This window comes from Pseudonaja textilis, chromosome 7 (genome assembly GCF_049901715.1).
Source record: "Pseudonaja textilis isolate UNSWEBS1 chromosome 7, rPseTex1.2, whole genome shotgun sequence".
NCBI classification, from domain to species: Eukaryota; Metazoa; Chordata; class Lepidosauria; order Squamata; family Elapidae; genus Pseudonaja; species Pseudonaja textilis.
The window spans coordinates 22,637,225-22,663,750 of NC_141996.1; the positions used below are offsets into that span (position 1 = coordinate 22,637,225).

Sequence of the window (26,526 nt, forward strand, 5' to 3'; positions counted from 1 at the left end):
ATAAGTTTTAGCCTCCAGCCCTGTAATCTTGTTTGTGACTCTTCTCTGCACTCTTTCTCAAGTCTCAACATCTTTATGTTGTGACAACCAAAACTGGATGTGGTATGCCACGTGTGGTCTTACCAAGGTACTATAAAGCAGTATTAACACTTCATATGACCTATCCCTCTGTTAATGCAGCCTAGGATTGCATTGGATTTTTGGGCAGCTATACACAGTGCTGACATACTTAAGTGATTGTCTACTACAGAAGAACTCCTAAATCCCTCTCACAGTTGTTGCTATTGAGCGAGGGTCCACTTATTCTATATCTGCACACATTTAGTTTTTCTTGCCTAAAAGTAACCATTTCTCACCGTTGAATTTCATTTTGTTAGATAGGGCCCAGTGTTCAAGTCTGTTGAGATCTTTCTGGGTCTTGAGCCTACCTTCTGGGGTGTTGCCTATTTCTGCCAGTTTGGTGTGTGGAAATTTGATGAGTTCCCCTTCTATTTCCTCATCTAAATCGTTTATGAAGATATTGAAAAGAACTGGACTAAGACGGAACGTTGGGGTATCCAAGACAAAAGACAGAATCTTGAGGTATTCAAGACTGCAACTTACAATGGAAACTCTGGCATGTGGTATGTGTGGTATAAATTGTATGTGGTACTATAATTTCCACCATAAATTGTAGTTACGAGTTGAGTTACCATGGTCAGAATTGTAATCCAGATTAACCATTAGCATTTAATGGTAAAAAAAATATGTAAATCACAGTTGCATGATCATGAGATGCTGCAAGCTGATTGCAAAGTACCTGAATTGCAATTCCACAAACGTTTTTTTTCCAGAAGCCGTTATGCATTCCTATTGTCAATAAGCAAACAGTTGTAAGTTCAGAACTAGTATTAAACTAGCTATTCTGAAATTGGGTTGAAGAAAAAGTGCATTTATAGAGCTCAAATTACTACAATGAAGATTACAAGTTGGGCAATGGAGGTAATAGTTCAAAAATAAAGATGCAGCACTAAAAGTCACTGCTGCACCTTAAAACAGTGGTATCCCTAGAATAATGGTTTCAGTGAGGCAAATGCACAGTTATTGGAAAAGATGGATCAAGAAGAATTTGGATTCTAAGACAACAAAGAAATCACAATTCCAGCAGCTTAATGGGGCTGCTTCAAACACTACATTGTATAACAATTCTAGTTGCAAATACTTTTCTTTTGACCAATTGGCTACGTATAAATTATCAGAATGTGAGAGTCACAAGAAACTGAAGATTGTGTAGTCTAAATTACCAATGCAGGAATCCATTACAGATGACAAGTGGCCATCAATCTGTTTAAACATTGCCAGTTTAAACAGACAGTGCATCAGCTTCTGACTCACAATTCTTTTCTTTCTTGACCAGGTCTTACAGTTAAGGCTTCTTTTTTTTTTACACCACTGTTTCTTGTCCTGTCTTCTGGAACAACTGAACAATTCTGCTCCATCTCCCTCTGAAATTTAGAATTAAATTTGTTTAAGCTTTACAAAAAGGAATATAGCAAATAAGGGAAAGAGTAACAACAACAACAATAATCCTAGCAAGAGAAGACCATACCTGGTATTTGTCAAATATCAAACAACTCTGAAATGTTTCTAAGTTAAAATAATCTCTAATGTTCAAAAAGTCATAAAATCTATATATCATAGGGGAACATACAGGTGAAACTTAAAAAATTAGAATATCGTGCAAAAGTTCACTTATTTCAGTAATGCAACTTAAAAGGTGAACCTAATATATGAGATAGACTCATTACATGCAAAGCAAGATAGTTCAAGCCACGATTTGTCATAATTTAAATGATTATGGCTTACAGCTCATGAAACCCCCAAATCCACAATCTCAGAAAATTAGAATATTGTGAAAAGTTTCAATATTCTAGGCTCAAAGTGTCCCACTCTAATCAGCTAATTAAGCCATAACACCCGCAAAGGGTTCCTGAGCCTTTAAATGGTCTCTCAGTCTGGTTCAGTAGGACTCAAAATCATGGGAAAGACTGCTGACCTAACAGTTGTGCAGAAAACCATCATTGGTGCCCTCCATAAGGAGGGAAAGCCTCAAAAGGTAATTGCAAAAGAAGTTGGATGTTCCCAAAGTGCTGTATCAAAGCACATTAATAGAAAGTTACGTGGAAGGGAAAAGTGTGGAAGAAAAAGCTGCACAAGCAGCAGGGATGACCGCAGCCTGGAGAGGATTGTCAGGAAAAGGCCATTCAAAAGTGTTGGGGACTTTCAGAAGGAGTGGACTGAGGCTGGAGTCAGTGCATCAAGAGCCACCACACACAGACGGATCCTGGATATGGGCTTCAAATGTCGTATTCCTCTTGTCAAGCCGCTCCTGAACAACAAACGTCAGAAGCGTCTTACTTGGGCTAAAGAAAAACAGAACTGATCTGTTGTTCAGTGGTCCAAAGTCCTCTTTTCTGATGAGAGCAACTTTTGCATCTCATTTGGAAACCAAGGACCCAGAGTCTGGAGGAAGAATGAAGAGGCACACACTGCAAGATGCTTGAAGTCCAGTGTGAAGTTTCCACAGTCTGTGTTGATTTGAGGAGCCATGTCATCTGCTGGTGTTGGTCCACTGTGCTTCATTATGTCCAAGGTCAACCAGGAGATTTTGGAGCACTTCTACAAGGAGATTTTGGAGTACTTCATGCTTCCTTCCGCAGACGAGCTTTATGGGGATGCTGACTTCATTTTCCAACAGGACTTGGCACCTGCCCACACTGCCAAAAGCACCAAAACCTGGTTCAATAACGGGATTACTGTGCCTGATTGGCCAGCAAACTCGCCTGACCTGAACCCCATAGAGAATCTATGGGGCACTGCCAAGAGAAAGATTAGAGACATGAGACCAAACAAGGCAGAAGAGCTGAAGGCCGCTATTGAAGCATCCTGGTCTTCCATAACACCTCAGCAGTGCCACAGGCTGATAGCTTCCATGGCACGCCACATTGAGACAGTAATTGCTGCAAAACGGGCCCAAACCAAGTACGGAGTACATATGCATGCTTATACTTTTCAGAGGTCCGATATTGTTCTATGTACAATCCTTGTTTTATTGATTGCATGGAATATTCTAATTTTCTGAGATTGTGGATTTGGAGTTTTCATGAGCTGTGAGCCATAATCATCACAGTTATGACAAATCACAGCTTGAACTATCTTGCTTTGCATGTAATGAGTCTATCTCATATATTAGTTTCACCTTTTAAGTTGCATTACTGAAATAAACTTTTGCACGATATTCTAATTTTTCAAGTTTCACCTGTAATTGCTTCATTTTTTTATTGCTCCAGCTACATAACCTTTCAGATACCGAAGACAGGCCTGGGTTTCTTCCCCACCATGTTCTCCAAAGTTAGTACACCATTTCTCAGATTTTTTTTCCCCTTTTAATCTTGGTAGATTTTGGGACTTCTTTCAAAAATCATAGGAGAGAGCTGTAACTGAACAGTAAGAGGGAAGGAAGATTGAAGAAACCATACAATGAAATAATGCCCATGTCAGTCAGGCTGTCTCTGACTTCATGACTACTGTGTGATTTCTAAAGCAACTTCCTTTTCATCAACTTGAATGAGAAATGGTTGGGGAAACACCCAGGAGAATTTAAATTAGCCTAGTTTAGTTTTAAAAGTTTAATTTGAAAGGTCCTTCATGGGCCATAGGGATGATGGTAACAATGCAACATGTTTATGGCAATAAGTAGGAATGGCGTCACTAAGAGCATTTTAGCAATCTCAGATTTATTTAAACAAAATGGGAGCTCAGGTCTTATTATGGAATATAAGAAGAGAATCAGTACAGGATGTAATTTTAGCAACTAAAATGTGAAGCATCAGCACTGTTACTTCGGCAACTACAAAATGTGAAGTGTTGATGTTGTTATAATCTAGCTAGGATTAGTTTGTTTAGTTAGGCTAGTTTGACGTACTTGGGTATAGGATGATGGGAGTTGCTCTCCACCCTGTAAAGTTGGAGAAGTCCCGTTTTCACCACTGACTAAGTATCTGTTTCATTCAGTCTGTGCAAGGCTTATGGGGAAACACGGGCAATTATTAAGCAATGAAGGATTTCATTTGCAGGGAAGGCGCAGGAGTCTTACTTGGCTTCCGATGTACTAGTTTCCTGTAATGTAAGATTTCAAAGTGAGAGGAGACGAAAAGAAATGTTTCCGCCCGGTTTCGAACCGGGGACCTTTCGCGTGTTAGGCGAACGTGATAACCACTACACTACGGAAACTTCTATGTCGCAGTTCTTTCTTAAAATAGTATTTAGAAAACATACTCAAAACAACTTACTGAATATTTTCTCAGTAATATTTTTCTTTCACGTTTTAAAAATATCCTATTTGTTTTCGCAAATACACCACAGAGGAGTCCCAGCTATCTACCCATCCAGCCTACAAATCTTCAAATAAATTTTGCCTGGCATTTTGTTTGTTCTTCTGGATGCTTTTATTGGAGCAAAACAAGAGCATTTTGTTTGTTCTTCTGGATGCTTTTATTGGAGCAAAACAAGAGCATTTTCAGCAATACAGTATCAAGCCTAAGTAAAGTACTAGAAACCGAAGACCAGGATATAATCCTCAATGGCTTCTCTCCTAATCACGTGCTTTTTAGGCTCAAAGCAGTTAAAAGAAACCCGTCCCTGGGTGGGCTCGAACCACCAACCTTTCGGTTAACAGCCGAACGCGCTAACCGATTGCGCCACAGAGACTGGCTTGCCGTTTGGTGTTTGCCGCAGACATACTAATACTTTCAATCCTTTAGAATTACGCTGCATTTCTTCAGAGAGATTGAACAATCTATTTCCAAAATCAGTGCCACGTTAGGATTGCAACGTATGTGTATTTCTTCCCGAACAACTAAAGGAAGACTGATGCATTCCCTGCACGAAAGCCTTTAAAGTTGTGAACAAAGAGAACTGACTGAGAACAGATTTGAGACTGAGTCCAACATTTCTAAGGCCTCCTTTGTGATCACAAATTAAATCCGGGCTGCATAGATTTTGCTGCCATCCAGTGGTAATCCGGATTTTTGCAGCCTTGAATTAATTGTCCCTCCACTCCACCCCACCTATGAGAGGGAGAAATAAAATTAAGCCAGGATTATAGGTCTTTCTGCAGAGGCAACAGTACCAGGGGCATCCTGGACACAGCAAAACAAAAACAGGGCTTGAATTGCAGGGTCACAGATGGAGGGGTTCGGTTTTTTTAACCCTCCTTCCTCCCAATTCCATCAGGCGGAAGTAGCACAAACTAGGATGAATTGGGAATCTTCTAGGTGCCCAACTCCCAGTCCGTGGACCGGCACTAGGCCATTGCAGCATGGTAGAGGTCTCCAACCTTGGCAACTTTAAGACTTGTGAACTTCAACTCCCAGAATTCCTCAGAAAGCAGCAAAGCAAAGCAAAGCAAGGAATTCTGGGAGCTGAAGTCCACAAGTCTTAAAGTTGCCAAGGTTGGAGACCCCTGTAAATAGAAACCAAACTGAAGCCCCATCTTCAGGATGCAGGAAGTACACGAAACCACGTGCCCTTTCTCTCACGTGCCCAGTCCATGGCACCCCAAAGGTTGGGGGCTGTTGGCATGGATGACTTCTGTCTCCCAATCTTGCCTTAATGGAACCCCCGGTTCTTTTGGAGAATGTTTTTTTTTTCTTTTGAAAAGCATGTCTAAGGAATCGTATTCAAAGCAACCAACCCTTGTAGGGCCAGAGGGAATGACCTTGAAGAGCAAGAAGGAACACCTGCTGCCAAGACAACAGAGCTGAGTTTTAGTCTCAGCTCTGAAAGCCAGTTGGGTGACTTTAAACCAGTCATCTCTCTTAGCTCCACACACCTCACAGGGCTGTTATGGTGCAAATAGGAGTAGAAAGGGATATTAGATATGTTCACAACCTTGGCTGAGTAGAGCCCAAGGAAATGATGATATGAGTACCTTTCTGCACCAGAGATTCATTTCAGCCTGTGGGGTCTACTCAGTGGTGGGATTCAAAAAAATTTACTACTAGTTCTTGGTGCGGCTTGGTGAGCGTGGCATGGCTTGGTGGGAGTGGCAGGGGAAGGATACTGTAAATCTCCATTTCTATCCCACTCCAGGGGAAGGATACTACAAAATCCCCATTCTCTTCCCCACCCCACTAACCTGCTTTCCAGCTCTGTTCTCCTGTGCAGGGCAACAAAAGAAGACCAAGCCGAACAGGTGGGACTCGTGAGGTGGAGAATAGATGGGGGCAGGACCAGTCAGTTGTGGTATTCCAAACTACTCCAAATTTCTGCTATTGGTTCTCCAGAACTGGTCAGAACCTGCTGAATCCCACCTCTGGTTCTACTCAGTGGTGGGATTCAAAATTTTTACTACCAATTCTGTGGATGTGGCTTGGTGGGCATGGCAAAGGAAGGATACTGTAAAATCTCCAGTCAGAGATGGTATTTGCCGGTTCTCCAAACTACTCAAAATTTCCACTACCAGTTCTCCAGAACTGGTCAGAACCTGCTGAATGCCACCTCTGGTTCTACTGATCTCAGTGAGGTACTCTGTGAGATGAGAGCCACCTGGATCCTTACCTCTCCTACCTTATTTGTTTGGCCAGAGAGAGGCAAGAAGGACCAGATTCATGAATGTGGATGACTCTTTGAAAACAGAAGTGGTAGCAATTGCCTTGTGAGGGGCAAGGGTAGTCTCCCTTCACAAGAGGCTGCCCTTGATTTGCCATTATGGACAAATTCCATTTAGAGAAAATAGCAACGCTTAGAGAGCGAGTGCCCTCACTAAGCTTTCAGTAAATCGTGTGCCTTTCCTTGGGCTCATGTGGTCAATGCCTCTTGAACCCCTCCTTAAATCAAGCATGAGACAGAACAGAAGAGAATAACAGTGTTGGAAGGGACCTTGGAAGTCTTCTAGTCCAACCCCCTTCTCAGGCAGGAAACCGTATACCATTTCAGACAAACATCAGACAAAGATCATAGGGCCAAGACAGCAAAAACCATGTACGCACAATATTTTAAAAGGAGAGCAAATGAAGAGGATTTTTTGTAATGAATATAAATAGTCAGAATGAAGTAAGGATTCTCATGGGTTTTAGTTTTTCACCTCTAACTAGACGACTTCTTGGAACATTACAGGCTTGTTGGTATTCCAGGCTTCAGTCCAATTGGACAGTAGATGTAGATTCAACCTGCTCTCACTAGCGGGTTAAGGAGGAGTCCCAATCAGAGTATGAGCTGCAAGTACACTGATGTAAGAACCGGTGCTTTCCCATTTGTCCTGGCCCCTTGCTGCCCTCAGTCTCAAAGGTGGTTTCCTGCTTCCTCTTTGGGTCCTCTGTAGAGACCCTAGAACTGGTCAGAACCTGCTGAATGCCACCTCTGTTGCATTCAGATGAGGATCCAGGTGGCTCTCATCTGTTGCTGTTGCAAGCTTTTGACAACTGCCAGCCACTCTCCCTGGGAATTAGACTTCACTTCCCCAAACTGGCATCACCAGCTTTGGGAAATGTGCTGGCAGTGGTGAGGACAAAATGGGGGAAACGCAAGTCACAGCTATTTTGAGATTGAGCCACTTGATAGACAGCTAGGTGGGTAAATAGAGTAAATGATTAGAGGAAAGATGATAGATAGATGATGATAGATTAAATGATAGATACCTAGACAGACCTACACAAGTTTATGAGGGAAAACTGAAGTGTTAAGCCCTCTTTCTCCAACAAAGCCTGCTAAATTTAGGTTCCAAAAAACAAGTGGGATGTATTTCTTCCAATGGACTAACCACAACTTCTAAAGAACTACAGAATTTTAAGTGAAGTTGCAAAAAGCAGTACTAACCATAAGAAACTTTGCTCATGGCCTGACCTTTAAATACTACAACTTGCCCACACTCACGAGCTCCACTCAGAGCTTAAAAGATGCCAGGACCAAAGTGAGACAGACCTATACATCAACTACCGCACTGACTGTATCAAACGCAAGACCTACTTCATACGTCCCAACAACCACCACCCCTAAAAACCAAAACTAGGCACAAACACCCCCAACTTCCTCCAGGTCCACCACAACAGACTGTAAATGCAAGCTACTGAACGCAAGAAGCCTCGCAAATAAAATGCCTGAATTCCTCCTCCTCCTAAATGCAGCCCTTTTTGATCTAATCTTTGTCTGCAAGATGTAGTTGAATGTATCCTTTCCAGACTCCATTACCACAGTACATGACTATCATGTTTTCCAATCTGACCATGAAAACCGTAGAGGGGGTGGGTGTTGCCATTTTCCATAAAAAGTCCCGAGATCTGAAAAAGATTCAAGTTACACAGGAAATCGATCTTCCTAAGACCATCATCTGCAATCTGTCCATAAACTTTGCTTCTTACTATATTACAGTGCCCCTGATTACGACTTTGATCATATTAAAAGCAACTGCGTTCTCTTCGCTGATGACGTAAAACTATTTAACACCACTGACAATACTTCTGCCCTACAAAGCAACGTTGACTACGTGTCGTGCATAAGCGCACCAGTGTGCCTACTGTTCCTATCCTACTGTTCCCATTTATTTGTACTCATTTATTATATATATACTTATACCTGTTTGTGGATCTTTGGTTGTTCGGGTTTTCTCCCGCGTAAGATTCGAAGTATCTAGGCAACGTTTCGATGAAGTCTCATTCATCATCTTCAGGCTTCTGTCTTCGGCTCTTGCTTCTCAGAGTGATTATACCTGTTTATATTTACACGTTTATATGTTATGTTCATACTTATACTTGTTTTCTTATACATGCTTGACAAACTAAATAAAAATAAAATAATGTCTTGCAACTGAAGGTTGCAACTGAACGAGAAATAATTAGTTCAAATTTCAAATGCATTTGAAAGCAAAGAATTTCAGAAATCCAGATATATTTTCAAATTTGTACAGAGTTTTCAAAAAGACTCACCCTGATATTTAAAAATGTTAAGTGAATACAGTATACATGTTTTCTGAATTGGGAACCCCGCGTTACCATTCAATAGTTTTGTGGAAAGGGAATTTTACAAAGGCAGTAGTGTCACAAAAAACAGGAAAAGCCCAAGGGAAACATCAGGTCAGCCAGAAAACAAACTTACATAGGAAAAGGAATCAAATAAAAAGTATTAAAGAATCCCTATAGAGAAAAGCCTAAGTAATTAAGAAAACTAGACAAATAGGAAAAGGAAACAAAAGATAATTTAGAAAACCCTTTCAAACACAGGACATACCAAATAAGCAAAACAAACAGACAAAAGACACAAAATATAAATTACAAAAGGGACAGACAGGAGATTGCCACAGAACAAATATGAAAAACTATCTTAAAGCTAAAAGAGATTACAGAAAACCAATAATACAATGTGGCCACCCCGCGGAGTTTGCCCTCCGGCGGAAATAAAGACAAACTCAAACAGGATTTGAAACATTAGGCACAGATACAAACACTCACACAAAATCAATTTACAAAGGGAGAAAAGGGTATAAAAAACGAGGGACTTACCATAAGAAGCTAGCTAGCCCAGGAACGCAGACTTCTCGCTGTTCTCTGCCTTCCTGAAAAATAAAAAGATCCAGCTTTCAAGCAGTTGTCCATATCCTTGCGCCGGAGCTCTCCCAGTGAGAAAATCAAATCCTCGAAAGAAAGGCATTTTGACACCTTTCAACAATTTTTTGCTAATTACACCCTCATAAATCATCTTAAATAATTATTTAAGATCCCAGACGCCTATTTGTGATTTGCTACTTTGAAAAATTAACATATCCAATGCTCCAACTTAATTTTTCACGGATGACATAAAAAGGTTGCTCCCTACTAGACTATGTTAGTTGCCATCTTTTATTCCTAGAAACTCCATTGATGTTAGAGATAGGATTCTGCTACAATGCAAAAAGCTTTTTGAACCAACACATAGTGAAAACTCAGTTATCCTTTTTGCACCTCTGAATCTTTCTAAGCACTTCATCATTCAAGCAGTAATAATGCATACTCTATTAGTAAAAACCTTCACAAAATTCATACATTTAGGAAAACTATATAAAATTATTCCTATTTAACCAAAATATGCCATATTACAGACAATTGCACATGTTTTGAAAAGGTATGTATTAAAGTTAGTATACACCAACCAGAGATAAATTGAAATGGACAAATTGAAAAAAAGCTACAAAGAATGACAGGTTTTGAACATGGCAAGATTGATTCAAATTTATTTTAATTGTACATGTTAGGATATATTATGATTAGTATATTCTTAATAATGGTAACAATGGACTATCAGATGAAAAATGCCAAATAAAATGAGAGCTCTTTAACATGTAGCTGATCAATGTATTGTATTCATAAATGAAGACGGTTGAACTGAATATATTACACACTATCAAATTGCAGACTGTGAAGCCATAAAAAACTTCCATTATGCAAGATAAGGGAGACAATAACTTCCTCTTTGTGTGGTTTGTATAGCTGAGTTGCCAAAGAGAACTACACAGAAAACCTTCACAAGACAAGCTGTCAGCATGGACCAAGACATGGTTGGTTACATTGTTCTTCTGGTGATTGTCACCCTCCTAAGTGTCATCCAAAATGGTAAGGCTGAAGATTGCATACGAAACCAAGAATTGTATGCAAACCCAAGAAAGAAAGATATATTTTGCCTTGGGTGGGTGGAATGATGTGTTTTCATGGACTTGTTTGTGAATGCCTTCATGCCTGTTGAAGTCATTTGAAAATTTCCAGCTATTTGCTTTTCGTTTCCTTCGGGGTTGGGGGTTTCCTGGATCAGACAGATTTAATTAACAGATAATCAGAGTTGGAAGGGACCTTATAGATCATCTACTCCGACCCCCCACCCAAGCGGGAGACCCTACACCATTTCTGACAAATGGTAGTCCAGTCTCTTCTTGAAAGTCTCAAGAGATGGCGCTCCCACAACTTCTGAGGGCAAGGTGTTCCATTGGTTGATTTTTCTCACTGTCAGAAAGTTTCTCCTTATTTCCAGGTTAAATCTATCCTTGTTCAGTTTCCATCCATTATTCCTTGTCTGGCCTACAGCCGCTTTAGAAAATAGCTTGACCCCTTCCTCCCTGTGGCAGCCCCTCAAATATTGGAAGACCGCTATCATGTCTCCCCTGGTCCTTCTCTTTACTAGACTAGCCAAGCCCAGTTCCTGCAACCATTCATTGTATGTTTTAGCCTCCAGTCCCCTAATCATCTTGGTTGCTCTTCTCTGTACTTCTTCTAGAGTCTCAACATCTTTTTTGTAATGTGGTGAACAAAACTGCATGCAGTACTCTAGGTGTGGTCTTACTAAGGCTTTATAGAGTGGTATTAGTAATTTGCATTAAGAAAGATTAATATGGATTAAATACAGAGAGTTATTTTAGTAGGATATCTCAGCAAAGCTCTGTAACAACCAATCCATACTCTGAATTAGAAATAATTAATGGAATTTATTTTGTCTGGCTCTTCAGACAAGAGTGTAAGACCTTCTTTCCATTTTTCTCAAGAAAAAATAATCCTTCAGAATTTCCTTGATAGAGTCAGTGGAGACAAAATATCGCAAAGGCCTTCCTCATCAAAAATCCAATAAGATGCGTCTGATACTTTTCAGTAAAAAATTCATCAATTTTGAAGGGTGGCTGTTTCAAAATTCAATATCTTAATAGTAAACCATTTGAATACTATATTTACTTTTCTTATACTGAGAGTTTCTTTAGAAAAAGACTGCAGTGGCACTACTAATTTCCTAGCACTGACAATCTAATATGAATTGAAGCAGTTTTCAGTTATTATTATCTAAGATGTGGTATGCTTGATGTATTGCGGATCAAATTTCTTAGTCCATTCCAGTTGCACTGGAGATTTATTTTCATCCTGCTTATCAGATTACTTTAATTAATTATATTAATTACATACCTTTGTTTGACTTGTTTCAATTTTGAGAAATATGTAAAGATTTTATTCATGTACACACAAACACACACAAAACATTTATTTTTGATTAAATGTATTGATATAATGATCAGACATTTGGGACTCCTTATAGATTTAATAAATACATGAGTTTTAGTTGATAAATTGCTGCTTCTTTTTTTTCTTGGCAACCTGATGGCTTCCAATTTTGTTAAAGTTGCACCTCCTAGGACCTAGAACACTGCAAAGAATGAGTTAAGCCGTTCTGCTTTCTCTCTGTTGCCTATTACTTCCTTGCCATCTTCTCACTTTAGTGGACCGACTGTTTCCTTGATTTTTTTCTTGTTATTTATATGTTGGAGGAAACTTTTTTTTATTGTTTTTGACTTTTGATGCAAGTCTTTGTTCGTTCTGAGCTTTTGCTATCCTGACTTCGTCTTTGCAGATTCTGGCTATCTGCTGATATTCTGCCATGGTCATTCTCACCCAAGGTTCCCACAGTTTCAATTCCCTCTACCACTTCTTCTCTGTTTGTAAAAATTAAGTCCAGTATGGCTGTCCCTCTAGTTTCACCCTCTACCTTTTGGACAACAAAGTTGTCAGCTAGGTTGGTTAGGAAATTATTTGATTTCTCACTTGGTGCAGAATTAATTTTCCAGTTGATATCAGGATAATTGAAGTCTCCCACTACTATTGTTGTGTGTTTCCTGCATATGTTTTTTAATTGGTTGGCAAAAAGGATCAAATTCAGCAGTTTTAATATTATGCTTTTAAGTATTCAATATGGATTAATAGTATGCATCGTCAACTAAAATTTACTTGACAAAAATTGTAAGAGAAAAAGTTGGATGTGGCAAATTACAAACTGGACTAGAAATTTATTATCCAGCACTATATTTGCATTACTTGAAGCATTGACTTGGCCTTAATCCCTCAGCTCTCAAATATACGATTACCATCAGAGGAGTTTCTTAAAGATAACAGTTCTGGCCCTTCCTTCCTTCTGGAGGTTAAATTCCCTTCCTTTTTAATGATCCACCATTTTCTTTCAATAAGCCCATTCCTTTGATAACTAACAACAACCCCTATGAGTGTTTTCTCTTTACAGCTATTTTATTTTCTTGTGAGCTATAATAGTTTTTATCCATTTCTTGACGTTTGCTGCTTATTTTGAACAACATTTTTTTCAGAGGGAAAAGGGTATTTCTTTTTAATAACAGTTATAACAACCATCTGCCTTGTACTGATTCAGGTTTGTTGATTCATAGAGTTGAATATCAGTTAAAGTGATGGAAAAGGTTCTATAGATGCTTAGAGTGGAAATGCCAGGAATTAAGTGTGGAATTTTTGCATGTAAAACATGGAATCTACCACTCAGTTGCAAATCTTCCATTTCCTTGTTCCCTGCTGAGCTGGATGAAATGTCTGGGGAAGGTAAGGGGAATGAAGAGGAAGAAGGGTTGGGCCATATTCCCACTAGTCATTTACAGCATCTTTTTGGATCATCCAACCATCCTTATACTAAAATAATTAGACATTTATACTGCTTAGCTATAGGATAATGGCCTTAATAATGCTCTTTTTAAGACTTTAATTTCAGTACACAGATGTTCATGCAAGCTTCATGTTCAACTCAAATGGTAGTGAAAATTCCAGATGAAAAGCTGAACACCAAAAAATAAAAAAGGGTTGTTGTTGTTTTTAAAAAAAGAACCCCACTGCAGATGAATTGAAACAATGTATGTGTATTTATGCATACAGGAATAAAACCATACTGTACATTCCATTTTGTTTAAAATGAATTGGAAGTAACTTTACTGGCAGTCTTCTATATTCTCTCCTTAGGTTCAACTCCTTGAAATAGTAGCATGAAGTCAGTGCAAAAGTAACTGGACACAATAATTGGCACCTAACCATGAGTCCTGGCATCATTTCTGTTAAGTTCCATGGCATTGCTTTCATCAAGTCCTTGGCCCATGAGTGGGCACTTAGCTAGTTTTGGGGTAATGCTTTCCCCCTTATTCCAAATACATCCAAAGCCAGCCTTGGTTGTACAAAATCTCATAGGCTTTATCAACCAATGCCAGTAAACAAAGGCAATAGAATCAGAATAAGATCACCACATTACATACTGGTAGAATTTCCAACTGATTCAAGAACCAGTGGAGGAGACACCAGCTCAGCCATGGGAAAAGACAGCTAAGGAGGATCTTCCTAGAACAATGTTTTCTAGTGCTAGATTGGAGCCATTTACTTTACCTGACTTTTTTTTTCTTAAGACTTATTGAAGAATCACATTTCCATTATTTTACAGGCCAGTATAATATTTTGAAGTTCCCAAACCATTTAATAAGAACAGAAAGAAAATGAAAGTGACGGGACCTTGGTGCTCTCTGAGCTGGGTTGTTTTCTTGCAGATGTTTCATTACCCAGACTAGGTAACAAGCACAGATGATATTACCTGGTTTGGCTGATGAAACATCTGCAAGAAAACAATCAAGCTCAGAGAGCACCAAGGTCCCCTCATTTCAATCCTGAGCTACAAATATTCTTTTTTTAAAAAAAGAGTATATAGAAGTGAAATTTAAAGCAGAGAAGAGAGATACCAGTCTTCCTCTGTTTATTGATTCAGTTTAATATTTTAATATGGCCATGGACCAGAATAAAAATTAAAACATTCAAATAAAATAAAATGGAATAGAAGATGATGTAACAATGTATTGCAGTTAATGGTGGAATCATCGAAGGGTGACCAATGTGCTAGACTTAGGGGTCCTCCTAAAATTTAGAGACAACTATATGATATAAATATCTTCCTGGTTTGTGAAGGGAGGTCTGACTGTTAAAGAAAACATTCTTGGGTAGAGCAGATGGATCCTGTTGGACTTCCTGGTTTTTAATACATTGTCTAAGTGTACTAAGGCCACGCTCATAGCCCGCCAATAGGAACTCCTACTTGAAGAAGCTGATATATTGGATTTTCAGTGAAATAGTCCTAATCCATGTTGATTTATAATTATCCTCCACAAGAAAAGGGCTGGGACCTGTGGAAAGAACAGTAATTTCACCCAGCATGCTGTAATGCAAAATCCATGCATCTGTTTCAACCTTGCACAATCTGTCTCTCTTCTTACTATTGGGTTAGAAACATAGGGTGCTATAGCCCTTAGAAATTTGGATTGCACTTTTTTTCCTGTTAATTTTTGTATGTTTTCTCCCATTATCCACTCACTTTTTCATATACCTCCTTCCTGCAATGTTCACAAATAACCAGTATTTTAAATTAAATGGATGAAATATGGAAAATTATTTCCAGCATTGAAAGAAAGTTCGTGTGTGGAAAGAGTTAAATTCATGATAGTGCTTCTTCCCTGAAATGCTCTCCAAAACTGCTTTTAATTTTTTAAAAATGGAATCCAGGCTTTGTAGATATGTGCAAATAAGGTCCAGATGAGCTCAGAAGGACAAGCTGCAGGCAGGAACAGCTGAATTTTCTGTAACCTTAAAGGCATGTCAACGCACAGGGAGAATGACACTTAAGTCCGCCACTGCTCTGGTGTTGTGAATCAATCTGAACTGGATGCAGAGACATGAGTGCAAAGCACAGACGAAGGAAGTACAACATTGGGAAACAAAGTTGAGGTTTCTTTTCAGGAAGTTGTGATGCAACTGTGTAAATGGACCTTGGTTGTTTATGTGGGAAAAAGAAAAAAAAACTTTTAAAAAAGAAGGTGAACCTTTCAGTTAATTGAATTAAAGTACTTCCACCATGCCTTGAGCTGGCAGGAAAGCATGTCCAATTTCAGTTATGCTGTCCCCTTAGTCATCCTTTAGTGTCACAGAAATCAGGCCAACTTTCCTTTTTCTGGGCCAAGTCAGAGAAAGCAACTGAGGATTCCTCTGGTTCCATTTTCCCACCTGTCCCATTTAAAATGTAATGATCCTGGTTTGGATACTGTTAAGCCCCTTGCTTAAGGAGGGGATGAAGTAGAAGGGAGCCTTTTCAGAATTCATGCTCAGGGTGACTTTTCCTCCATATGTATCTTGGGTGTTTCTAAGCATGTATTTATCACCATAGCACAATAGAAGCCCATGTTCAAAACTAGCCTGGGTTACAGGCCAGACATGCAAACTAGAATGTGGAGTGAAGCAAAATAAGATGATAAAAATGAACACAAAGTAATATTAAGTAAAGAGGGGGGAAAAAGCAAGTGATCAAAGAAAAAACAAAAAGTGCAAGAAAAGAAAAGACTAGTCCTGTTTTGACCTCATGACCAACAATCTTCTGGAAGTGTCTGAGAAATACCCATTTAGATAGTCACAGTAATGTTTATTCATCAAAGCATAATAACAACAGTAATGATAAATGGCATCTTAGTATGTCAAAATTGGAGCAGTGTTGAACATACAACACTCCCCACCCAAGACTAGGTTAGCAATAGATTGTCAGGGAGAAAATGTGGTCGCTAGGAATAAAAAAAACAATTTAATGGCACATAGTCAATCAGTCAAGGAAGGAAGCAAAAAAATTAAAAACAGTCATGAGTCAAACTCAATGTTGGCAGAAGCAGTTGAAAAGTACTTAATGATGGCAGAATTAAAAACATGCTCCTGGCAAACCTGGTTCTCTTTCCTAGTTTAAATTCACTTTCTGGGTGGCACAGGATTAGTGCCCTCTCTTTAAATACAGGACTAGTGTTTTCTAAGCCTATCTTTAAGTGGAGCCCCAGTTAGACTGACAATACCAGTGAGGCGTTATAAGGATAGATGCTTCTGAAGAAGCCAAGGGTGCAACCTGTCCTATAGCCCCAGCTAAAATGGCCCTGAAAGGCAGATTCTAGCCATTGGAAGGGAACAGGTATGTCATTCTGAGCTGGATAGATCCTATCCCGTGGCTGCACCAGAGATCATATCATCAGTAAAGCAGGCTAAACATGGCAAGAGAAGAGGGAAAATGTTATTTAACAGGAGCACAGCTAAGGGGATGCCTCAGCTCTTTGTGCTGGGGATGACACAAAGACTAGTTGATATGGACATGAAGAAAGTGGCCCCTGGGTCATTGTCATGCATCGGTTAAGAGGAAGTGACAAAATTCCTTAGTAATCATTGCTTTTTCTCAATAGAGCAAATTAGTATCTCTCTTCCTTCCTTCTTCTGTTCAGTATTGTTCTTTGCATGCAGATGGCTGTATAATTGTGAGTTAGCAGCTTGACAGTAGTGATTTTCAAACTTCCCTTTCTGCAGAAATGTCAGCCTGGAAACTTCTGGATACAGGCAGTCCTTGATTTACGACCACAGTTGAGCCCAAAATTTCAGTTGCTAAGCAAGACAGTTGTTAAGTGAATTTTGTCCCATTTTACATATAATGTATTCAACAAGTCAGTTCATTTCATCCTTCATTGTTTTGAACTTTCCCATATTCAAGCTTCTTATATTCCATCTTCACATTGTAATTCCATCTTTCAACTTTTGGATTTTATTTTTCTTCATGGCAACCTGGACAACTAAGTATCTCAAAGGCTTTACTCAAGCTACCCCATAAACACCCTTTGTTTCTATATGACCTTCATTTCTTCCTTGTTCCATGTTAAGTGCTACCCAACCCAACAGGTTTATTATCCAGTACTATATTACTAATCATTTTATATTTTCTATCCATGTGATTTTCTTGATAAAATACAGGAGTGTTTTACCATTACCTTCTCCCACACAGTATGAAATTATGTCTTTGCCATTGTTCCATAAATTATAATCTGCTTCCAGCATCTTCCTATATCGTTGTTGACCTTATAATGCTTGCTTGCTTTAGCTGGGCAGCTAGGATGATCTTGCTGAGATTATATACTCCTGGCATATACTCCTCCAATAAACAGCCCACCACAACTATAATGAGATGGCACAGCAAGACTTTGAGGGGATGGGAAGAAAGCTTTTAATAGGTTGGGTTGAGTAGGTTTATTATATCTCTAACCATACTATTTTGAATTTTTTTAAAAACTTATCTGTTGCAATGCAATATTTCTGTTTCATACTGACATTTTGCTAGCTAGCTATTATATTGTCATAGAAATATTTTCACGTATTTTAACACATTGCTGTTTTAATAGAAAAACTACTAATTTTAACTGTGTGCTTAATACAAATATTTCACATTGCTGTTTTTGATATTATAATTATATTCATGTCTCTTAGTAATTTTGGTATTCTACATCAAGAAAAAGCAAAACCTACAATAAAAATTCATTGTGCTTTTTTTTAAAAAAACCCTCAGCTTTTTTTGCAAGCAAAGTCGAACAAGAAAGCAAAAGCAACACAGGCAAAACAAATCAGAAGTGTTGTCCATCAGCTTTTGAACGTGTCTTTACTGCCAAGTGAGTATTCCTTTTCATATTAAGGTTCAAAGAGAGAAAAATTTCCATATACCTTATTTACTCTAAGTGTTGCACATGTGGCTGCAAGAATGGCAAAATCTAAAGAGGTGTTTCTGGAACTCAAATCTGCTAAGGGTGTTAAATATCCCTGTTACAGAAGTGGCTTCCTTGAGAATTACTTGGAGCCAAGCTATACAGAATTTTGATTTTAAATACAATTGCTATCAACCTCATCAGCCTTAGAAGGCTGGCCTTCAATTATGAAGGTATTTATTGGTTGAGTCAATGGAGATAACAGGGTATTTCGCTTATATATTTTGGCTGCAAGACTCCAGACAATCTTTAGTGGATAGTAGAGGGTTAATGTTTTCTATTTCTCTTTGCTGTCCTTTAGTGGTCATGCAGACTTCTGCAACCTAAATCTGGTAGCCTCAGCACCCGGTGGTCTGTACTGTGTGCGTACTGTGTCCACACAATCTAATTTTAAAGAATTAAGATGGTGGCAACAACAGTGCTATCAATACTCCACTTGGTTTCCATGTGTGTGCATGTGTTTATCTCAATCACATAGAATAGAATAGAATAGAATAGAATAGAATAGAATAGAGTAGAGTAGAGTAGAGTAGAGTAGAGTAGAGTAGAGGAGAGGAGAGGAGAGTAGAGTAGAGTAGAGTAGAGTAGAGTAGAATAGAATAGAATAGAATAGAATAGAATAGAATAGAATAGAGCAGAGCAGAGCAGAGCAGAGCAGAGCAGAGTAGAATACTTTATTGGCCAAGTGTGATTGGACACACAAGGAATTTGTCTTGGTGTAAATATTCTCAGTATACATAGAAAAAAAAAACATACATTCATCAAGAATCGAGAATCATAAGGTACAACACTTAATGATAGTCATAGGGTACCAAAAGCAATCAAATCATACTAGGAAACAGTCAATATAAATCGTAAGGATGCAAGCGACAAAGTTACAGTCATACAGTCACAAGTGGGAGGGGATGGGTGATAAGAAGTGATGAGAAGATTAACAGTAATAATAGTGCAGTAGTCTTAATCACATTTGTCTAATATATATATTACAAACTAATAAAAGCAGACAAGAAAAGAGAGGCAAGAAAAAGAAAACAAAAGCTCAGGAAGAAAAAAATAAAGAAGAAACTTCTGGTTCTCAACAACTTTTGTTTTTGTTTTTGCTTTGCGTCCTAACAAATAAGCCATATTTTGTTTATTAAACTTGAGAATAATTTTACTTCCCAATAACTTTTGAACTTTTATTTTGAAATATGTAGTTATACGTACACACACAAACACACACCATACATACACATTTCTTCAAAAACATCGTTTTAATAAGTTTATCTAACATGTTGCATTTTATACATTATTTTCTTAATATATGCACATTTTATATTTCCAGTTTTTAAATTCATGTAGCTACTGACTATTTCATTGCAAAATACAGACAAATGTAAATCATGAAAAGAAGATAAATGCAAAATAAACAAATCTCTTATGCATCCTTAGCAATGATCACACCATGTGATATATAAAGCAGAGCACTGAGTCAGACCTATGTTAAACGAAACTTTGTATAAATATTATTTATGCTGACCAATTTTATTTAAGATACTTAACAGATTAAGAGGTAAGACAGGATTTATTTTAGTTTATACACTACTTGTTAACTACTTTTTAAAATTTCATGGCTATGGATACATTCTCTTAATCTCATGGCATGTGCCCTCACTCTTCCTTTTCCTAATTTTTCTCTAGCCAAAATTGCAGAGATGCGTATCCTACCTTTCTTGCTGTCCTTTGGTGTGCTGGCCTGCTGTGCAGCCAAGGTAGGTAATCAATCCAGCCTGCTCTTCAAGGGTAGGCTGCAATCAGTTTAACAATCGGTTCTGTGAGCGCGCATGCAGCATTCAATAAACATCCATTTGAACCTCTCCAGCTCACTTTCTAGCCTTCCCCAATAAGTAGAACAGCTGAGGTGCGGCAATCCACATGCTACGCGAATCAGCCCAGCTGCAAAAGAAGGAAATGTAAGACATGATAGCACAGGGGTGAGTGGGCGGGGCCAACATCGTCGTTCATGAAGGTTTGCTAGAACCGGTCTGAACCTGCAGCAGCCCACCGCTGCTGCTCTTCAGTCTGAAAAGCTCCCAGAGACAGACCTCAACTGTTTATGTAATAAAACATAACAAAAGGAAAAAGGGTGGAGAAAGGAAAGGGAAATAATAGATGCTAATTCTTATCATCACATGGACCTTACATTAAAATGTATTCCCCCAATCCCTTTTATTGTTGCTGAAGATTACAGAGTTGGAAGGGACCTTGGAGGTCTTCTAGTCCAATCCACTGCTCAAACTCTATACCAGGGATCGCCAACCTTTTGGACCTCAGGGACCACCAAACTCATAATTTTAAATCCTGCGGACCAGAGACCCTGAGAAAATACCCCCAAAAGTCTGCAGGAAAATTCCCCACCCTGTTTGCCTACCGATCGATCGTTCTTTATTTGGGATCACAGAATTCCGTCTCCAGCTCCGTTCTCAGGGAGAGAGAGAGAGAGAGGGAGAGAGAGGGAGGGAGGGAGGAAGAGAGAGAGAGACTTTTGGCTTCATGGAAGGAAAACAACAGAAGCAGCAGAAGTCTTTCTTTTCCTTCCCCAAACTCCGCCAGAAATGAGTCTTTGCTGGCACAGCCTCTTGGAGCAGGAGGACTTGCAGGGTCCCAAAGACTCATTTCTGGCAGAGTTTGGGGGAGAGAAAGAAAGACTGACTGCTTTCCTGCATGCAGCCAAAAGCAGAAGAAGAAAGAAGCTGAAAGAAGCAGCCTGGTGGCCAAGCGAGGCATGTGGGGTGAGTAGGGCAAGATCCCCCCTCTGCCCTTCCTCCCCTCCCCTCACTACCTCATGTTGTTCGCAATGCAAACGATGCAAGCCTTGTGTTCCCGCAGGCCATGTGGGCGGCACAGCCTTGTGTTCCCATGCAGCCTGGATTAATTGCTTTGGGGGGGACATTTCTCTGTGGACCACCAAAATTTTCTCACAGACCACCAGTGTTTCCCAGCCCACTGGTTGGCGACCACTGCTCTATACCATTTCAGACAAATGGTTGTCCAATCTCCTTAAAAACGCCTAGTGTTGAAGCACCCACAGCTTCTGAAGGCAAGTCATTCCACTGATTAAGAACAAACAACAATACTAAATTTTCCTTTTGAAAGATTCTTGCTAGAGAGATCACGAAAAGTAAGTGAGGTGGCTTCATTTAAAAGCTATGGGAAGAGATCTAATAATATACATATCCTCCTAAGGCATACACCTAAAAAGATATTTTATAGCACGATGTTGGCGTGAATGTAGGCCAACAGCCTTTTTCTTGGCAGATCTTTTATGCCTTTAATTATTCTATAGCAAGGACATTTTGGCAGATAAAACCTAGAACGTTTTATTCAAATGATAGTTAATCCTGACTAAAATGATGACTACTCAGATTCAGATATATGACGATGCAAATATATAATGTTTTGGAGAATAAGTTAACCCTCTCTTCTCTATGACAGCCACTCAATTATCGGAAGACAGCTATCATGTTACCCCGCACCTTATTTTTGCTAGGCTAGACATACCTAGTTTCCTCAGCCATTTATCATATTATTTAACCTCAAAAGCCCTTGTCATTTTTATTGCTCTTCTCTGTACTATTCCTCAGCATCTTTTTTGTATCATGATGACTAGAATTGGATGCAGTATTGCAAGTGTGGCCTCACTAGTGTAGTATAAAGTGGCAGGGGTGGGATTCTACAGGTTTGCACCTATTTGGTAGAACCATTTGTTAACATTCTAAGCAGTTCAGAGAACCGGTTGTTAGTTACGATGGCTCTGAAAAAAGTGACTTATAACCATTTTTCACACTTACGACTATTGCAGCATCCCCACGGTCACGAGAGGCCAGGCGAGGAGATGCATGCCTCGATGTGAGTGATGTTGAGTTGGCCACACCCAGCCAGTCACATGACCACCAAGCCATGCCCACCAACCAAGCCACACCCACAGAACCAGTTGTTAAAAAAATTGAATCCCACTCCTGTAAGGTGGTACTATAACTTCCCGTGATCTTGATGCTATCCCTCTGTTGATGCAGCCTAGGACTACATTGGCTTTTTTGGCAACTGCAAGCACACTTAACTATAAGTGGTGGTCAGTTAGAACACCTAGAATTCAGGGTGTTCAATTCAAACTCACAACCCACTGGCCGGATGCATCACATGCTGGCCACACCCACCCCTGGTTTAGCAAAGGCGGGGGGAAATCGTGATACATGACATGATGTGACATCGCAAGTTTGACACCCGTGACCTAGATCTTTCTAATTATTGAGCCAGGTTCTGCCTATTCTGTACCTATGTATTTGATTTTTCCTGCCTAAGTGCAGGATCTTACTTCTCTCACCACTGAACTGCATCTTGTTGGCTAGGGTCCAATGTTCAAATCTGTCAAGATCCTTCTGAATCTTGAATCTACATTACAAAGTGCTAGCTGTTTCCCCCGGGTTGGTGTGATTTGCCTTTGAAACTGCAGTTTGATACTTCAACCATTTACTAAAACGTTTTGGTAAACAGCAATCTTCTGTTAACCATGGTTCCTGGTTTAGCAGAGTACATGAAACCAACCAGCTGTGATCTAAGCAATAAGCTATCATCAGCATCTGCAGGACATGTGATATCATGTGCATTATGACATCATTGTGGCTTCTATTACATGCTTATGTAAACCATAGCATATGTGACTTATAATGATGTGTGAAGCCAGCCTATCTAAAAGTAGTTTTTTCCTTTCTTTATTTCAGTTCCGGCTGCCTTTGCTGGGTTGATGTATTTGTTTGTGAGACAAAAATACTTTGTTGGCTACTTGGGAGAAAGGACCCAGAGGTAAATCCATTATTTATTTATCTTCCAGATCTGTCAGATGAGCATTTATGAGCTATTTCTCCTTTCTACCAGTGCTACAATTACTAAATTCATATTCTGTAATTCTAACTTGTCTCTCTCCAGATGTTTTAAACTACATCTCCCATCATCAGCTGGGATTGCAAGAGTTGTAGTGTAAAACATCTGGAAAAAACTAAGCCAGGAAAGACTGTTTCAGATTTGCCTTCTCAAGCTAATTCTGTCTGACAAATAAAAGGAGAAAAGCCTGCAATTCTAAATAGGATTGGGGGATTGCCAGGCAGAGGAGGAAATAAACAGAATCAAGGAAATAGATCTACCTTCTTTTGTTCTCTGCGGTTCCTTGTGCTTTAAATTCATATGCAAAAACCTTCATATATTCATTTATTTTATTAAGTTTATTCGCTGCCCATCTTGCAGTTCTAGGAAACTCTGAGCATCTTATATGAATGAGTTACATATGTGCACCTAGTCACATATAGTTATATATGCATATAAAATGACAATTTATTGCATATCCAGGTGAACAGTTTTCTCTTTCACAAACTCTCCAACATTGTTCCTCACTATTCAGACAATTCCACATCCTTTCTGAGATCAGGATGCTAAAAATAAATTGGAACTATGCTGAGATCAGTAACTTATTTCTAAAGGTCACCATGTGCACTGGGTTCTTATTGGGTTCTTACAAAGGCGGAATTGTGGAACAGAATGGATGATTATATCCTGAAAGTAAGTCTTAACTCAAAATCAATTAAAACAGAACAGTTGTATCTTAAATATTTAAGATCACGAGTGTGCACTTCTGCAGAATACATACAAAGAACATAATGTTAGATTACAAGGAAGTTGGATTCAAAACATAACCTAGAATTAGAAGACAACAAAAAGTTCATCAACCTTCGTTGAGATTAGAACATCTCTTTCATCCAGTTTGCCTTTTCCAATGTCAAGCACCACAGGTTTCATAGTCAGTGCAGTGTTTTGTATGCAGGCCATAATCTTTAACAAGAAGCTGTGATATTAGCAGGAAGGGCAGTGTTGGAATTTTCAGTCCCCTATTGGGTGGGAGTGGGTACTGTTATTTGGATTCCTAAAACAGGCATTTTATAAAACTGTTTTCACAGTTTTACTGTATTCTAGAGATGATTTTTTTTTAAAAATCACACTGTCAAAACTGTCAATGTCATCTTAAATAGGCATAAATTAAGAGGCATATTAAATCGATCCCCATGTATTTTAAAATGTATTGCATGGAATTTATGTGCTAATTTTACAACTCTGGTGTAGAGATGTGGGTTCATGCAAAATTTTACTTCCAAAATGTCTAAGCTATACTGTATTCAAATGGCTCGTGCTTTGATAACAGCTGGAGAGATTTTGGTATTTCCTAATGAACTAATAACATTCTTCCATTCTCGTTTAAGCACTCCTGGTTACATCTTTGGAAAGCGCATCATATTTTTTCTGTTCCTGATGTCTGTTGCTGGAGTCCTCAATTATTACCTGGGTGTTCTTTTTGGAAGTGATTTTCAAATGCATATAAAAACTGTAACCAATACTATCTCTCCACTATTGCTCATCCCTTAAAATCCTTGTAGAATTGAAGGTGAGATGGGGCAGAAGACATGTCTGTACTTAGCCAATCAATATTTGGAGGAAAAAGGTTGAAATGGATGCATAAATCTCCTCTTAGGTTGCCATAAATCTAATGCTCCTTGACTCTTGTGGTTTTGATTTAACACAGCTTTTTTTCATCCTACAAAAACGTGATTTATTGTACCCAACCAGCAGATTTGTGGTAGGAGAAGAATAATTTCCTACAAGTTATAGAAGCCACCATGAGTTTAGTCCCTGTAGTTTTCTATTATTGGGGGTTTATTTACTTTGCTTTTAATACAAGATAAAAAGTAATGTGTCTGATTTTACGTCAAAATGTCCATTGATTTTATATCTATCACTGTCAATCAAATTCAGGTTTTTCTTCAGAGTGTAGATTCAATTGTGTGGTGGTTATCCTCAGCCCAGAGTGTTTAATTTAATAATAAAACAGAAAATATCTCTTTAGCTGCATTGTTCTGTATCATATTGGCATTTAAAATAAAGTTGTTCACAGTGATGAAATCAGTTCTTTAGTATGTATAGTATGTTCTTATGCAGTGGTGGGATTCAATTTTTTTAAACTACCGGTTCTGTGGGCATGGCTTGGTGGGCATGGCAGGGGAAAGATATTGTAAAAACTCCAGTCAGAGGTGGTATTTGCCGGTTCTCCGAAGTACTCAAAATTTCCGTTACCGGTTCTCCAGAACTGGTCAGAACCTGCTGAATACCACTTCTGTTCCTTTGTATTTCTCTAAACATAGTACCAGATGTAATATTGTACACAAACACACAAAACAGGCAAATCACTGACATTGACATTGTTTTTTCAAATGCCCTACTGTATACTTTGAGATAAACTGATGCCATTATGTTTTCCACTATACAAGCTGTTCTCACATTTGCATGCCTTGCAAAATATGTCTTTGTATTTGCCTTTACAAATGTGTATGAAACAATGAGAGTTGCAGAAGGAATCCACAAAGTGCCAGCTGCAAAATAAATTACATTTTCCCCAAGATTCTGTGATTTTGGTTCTTTTTTTCTCTCTCTTTTTTACTTTGAAGCAAGCAAGGTCTGCATCAATTTGCAGTGCAGTATACTTTTTCCCAGGGATGAAATTAAATGAGCAGCCATGCTTCTTTTGGGAAGATTTGAGATTTTTAAATTTTTATTCATCATAATAGAACTGGTGAGAAACTAGGAGGTTGTAATGACCAACAGTGATGCCATTTTGCAGGAGAGTGAATGCGGTCTTCTATTGAGCAGTTACTCTTCCTGACCTTTGATTTAAGTGAAAGATAGTTGTTGTCTTCTCTAGTAAGAGTCACAGTTGCAGGCAGATTTCATTTCATCCAAAGAGCCAGACAAGAAAGAATACTTTGGAACTGCAGATAAAAAAAATCTAATTGTTGTGCTAATGAGACACTGGGATGAATGAGCAAAGCAAGTTATGACATCCCCTTTTCTGAGAGATGCACAAACATCAGCACAATACATCAGTGGCTATAACACAATTAATTCTGCCTCATGTCAGATGGCCTTTAAAGGTCACTGTGGAGATCTGAAGGCCTCTGTTAGTGAGAAGGTTATGCAGCATCACAATAAGGCCAAAAGCTCATATACATTTCAGGACTTGTGCAATTCTGAGTTAT

The 26,526-nt window shown here is 38.8% G+C and overlaps 1 protein-coding gene and 2 non-coding genes across 3 annotated transcripts; 1 reads left to right on the top strand and 2 right to left on the bottom strand.

Moving 5' to 3' along the window:
* Positions 1-4,199: 4,199 nt before the first annotated feature.
* TRNAV-AAC (transfer RNA valine (anticodon AAC)) lies at positions 4,200-4,272 on the bottom strand. Its single transcript has one exon. It is a non-coding gene; the product is annotated as a tRNA-Val (tRNA).
* Positions 4,273-4,675: 403 nt separating this feature from the next.
* TRNAN-GUU (transfer RNA asparagine (anticodon GUU)) lies at positions 4,676-4,749 on the bottom strand. The gene has a single exon. It is a non-coding gene; the product is annotated as a tRNA-Asn (tRNA).
* A 5,752-nt stretch (positions 4,750-10,501) lies between these two features.
* Positions 10,502-25,890, top strand: ALOX5AP (arachidonate 5-lipoxygenase activating protein). The gene is made up of 5 exons (XM_026708915.2): positions 10,502-10,622; positions 18,220-18,319; positions 20,093-20,163; positions 23,173-23,254; positions 24,700-25,890. The coding sequence occupies exons 1-5, from the start codon at positions 10,553-10,555 to the stop codon at positions 24,860-24,862; spliced, it is 486 nt and encodes a 161-aa protein (XP_026564700.1). The 5' UTR covers positions 10,502-10,552; the 3' UTR covers positions 24,863-25,890.
* Positions 25,891-26,526: the final 636 nt, after the last annotated feature.

Coding starts and splice junctions, on each gene's coding strand:
- ALOX5AP (XM_026708915.2), top strand. CDS start 10,553: ATGGACCAAGACATGGTTGGTTACATTGTTCTTCTGGTGATTGTCACC. Junction 18,320..20,092: donor GAACGTGTCTTTACTGCCAA/GTGAGTATTCCT, acceptor ATTTTTCTCTAG/CCAAAATTGCAGAGATGCGT. Junction 20,164..23,172: donor TGGCCTGCTGTGCAGCCAAG/GTAGGTAATCAA, acceptor TCTTTATTTCAG/TTCCGGCTGCCTTTGCTGGG.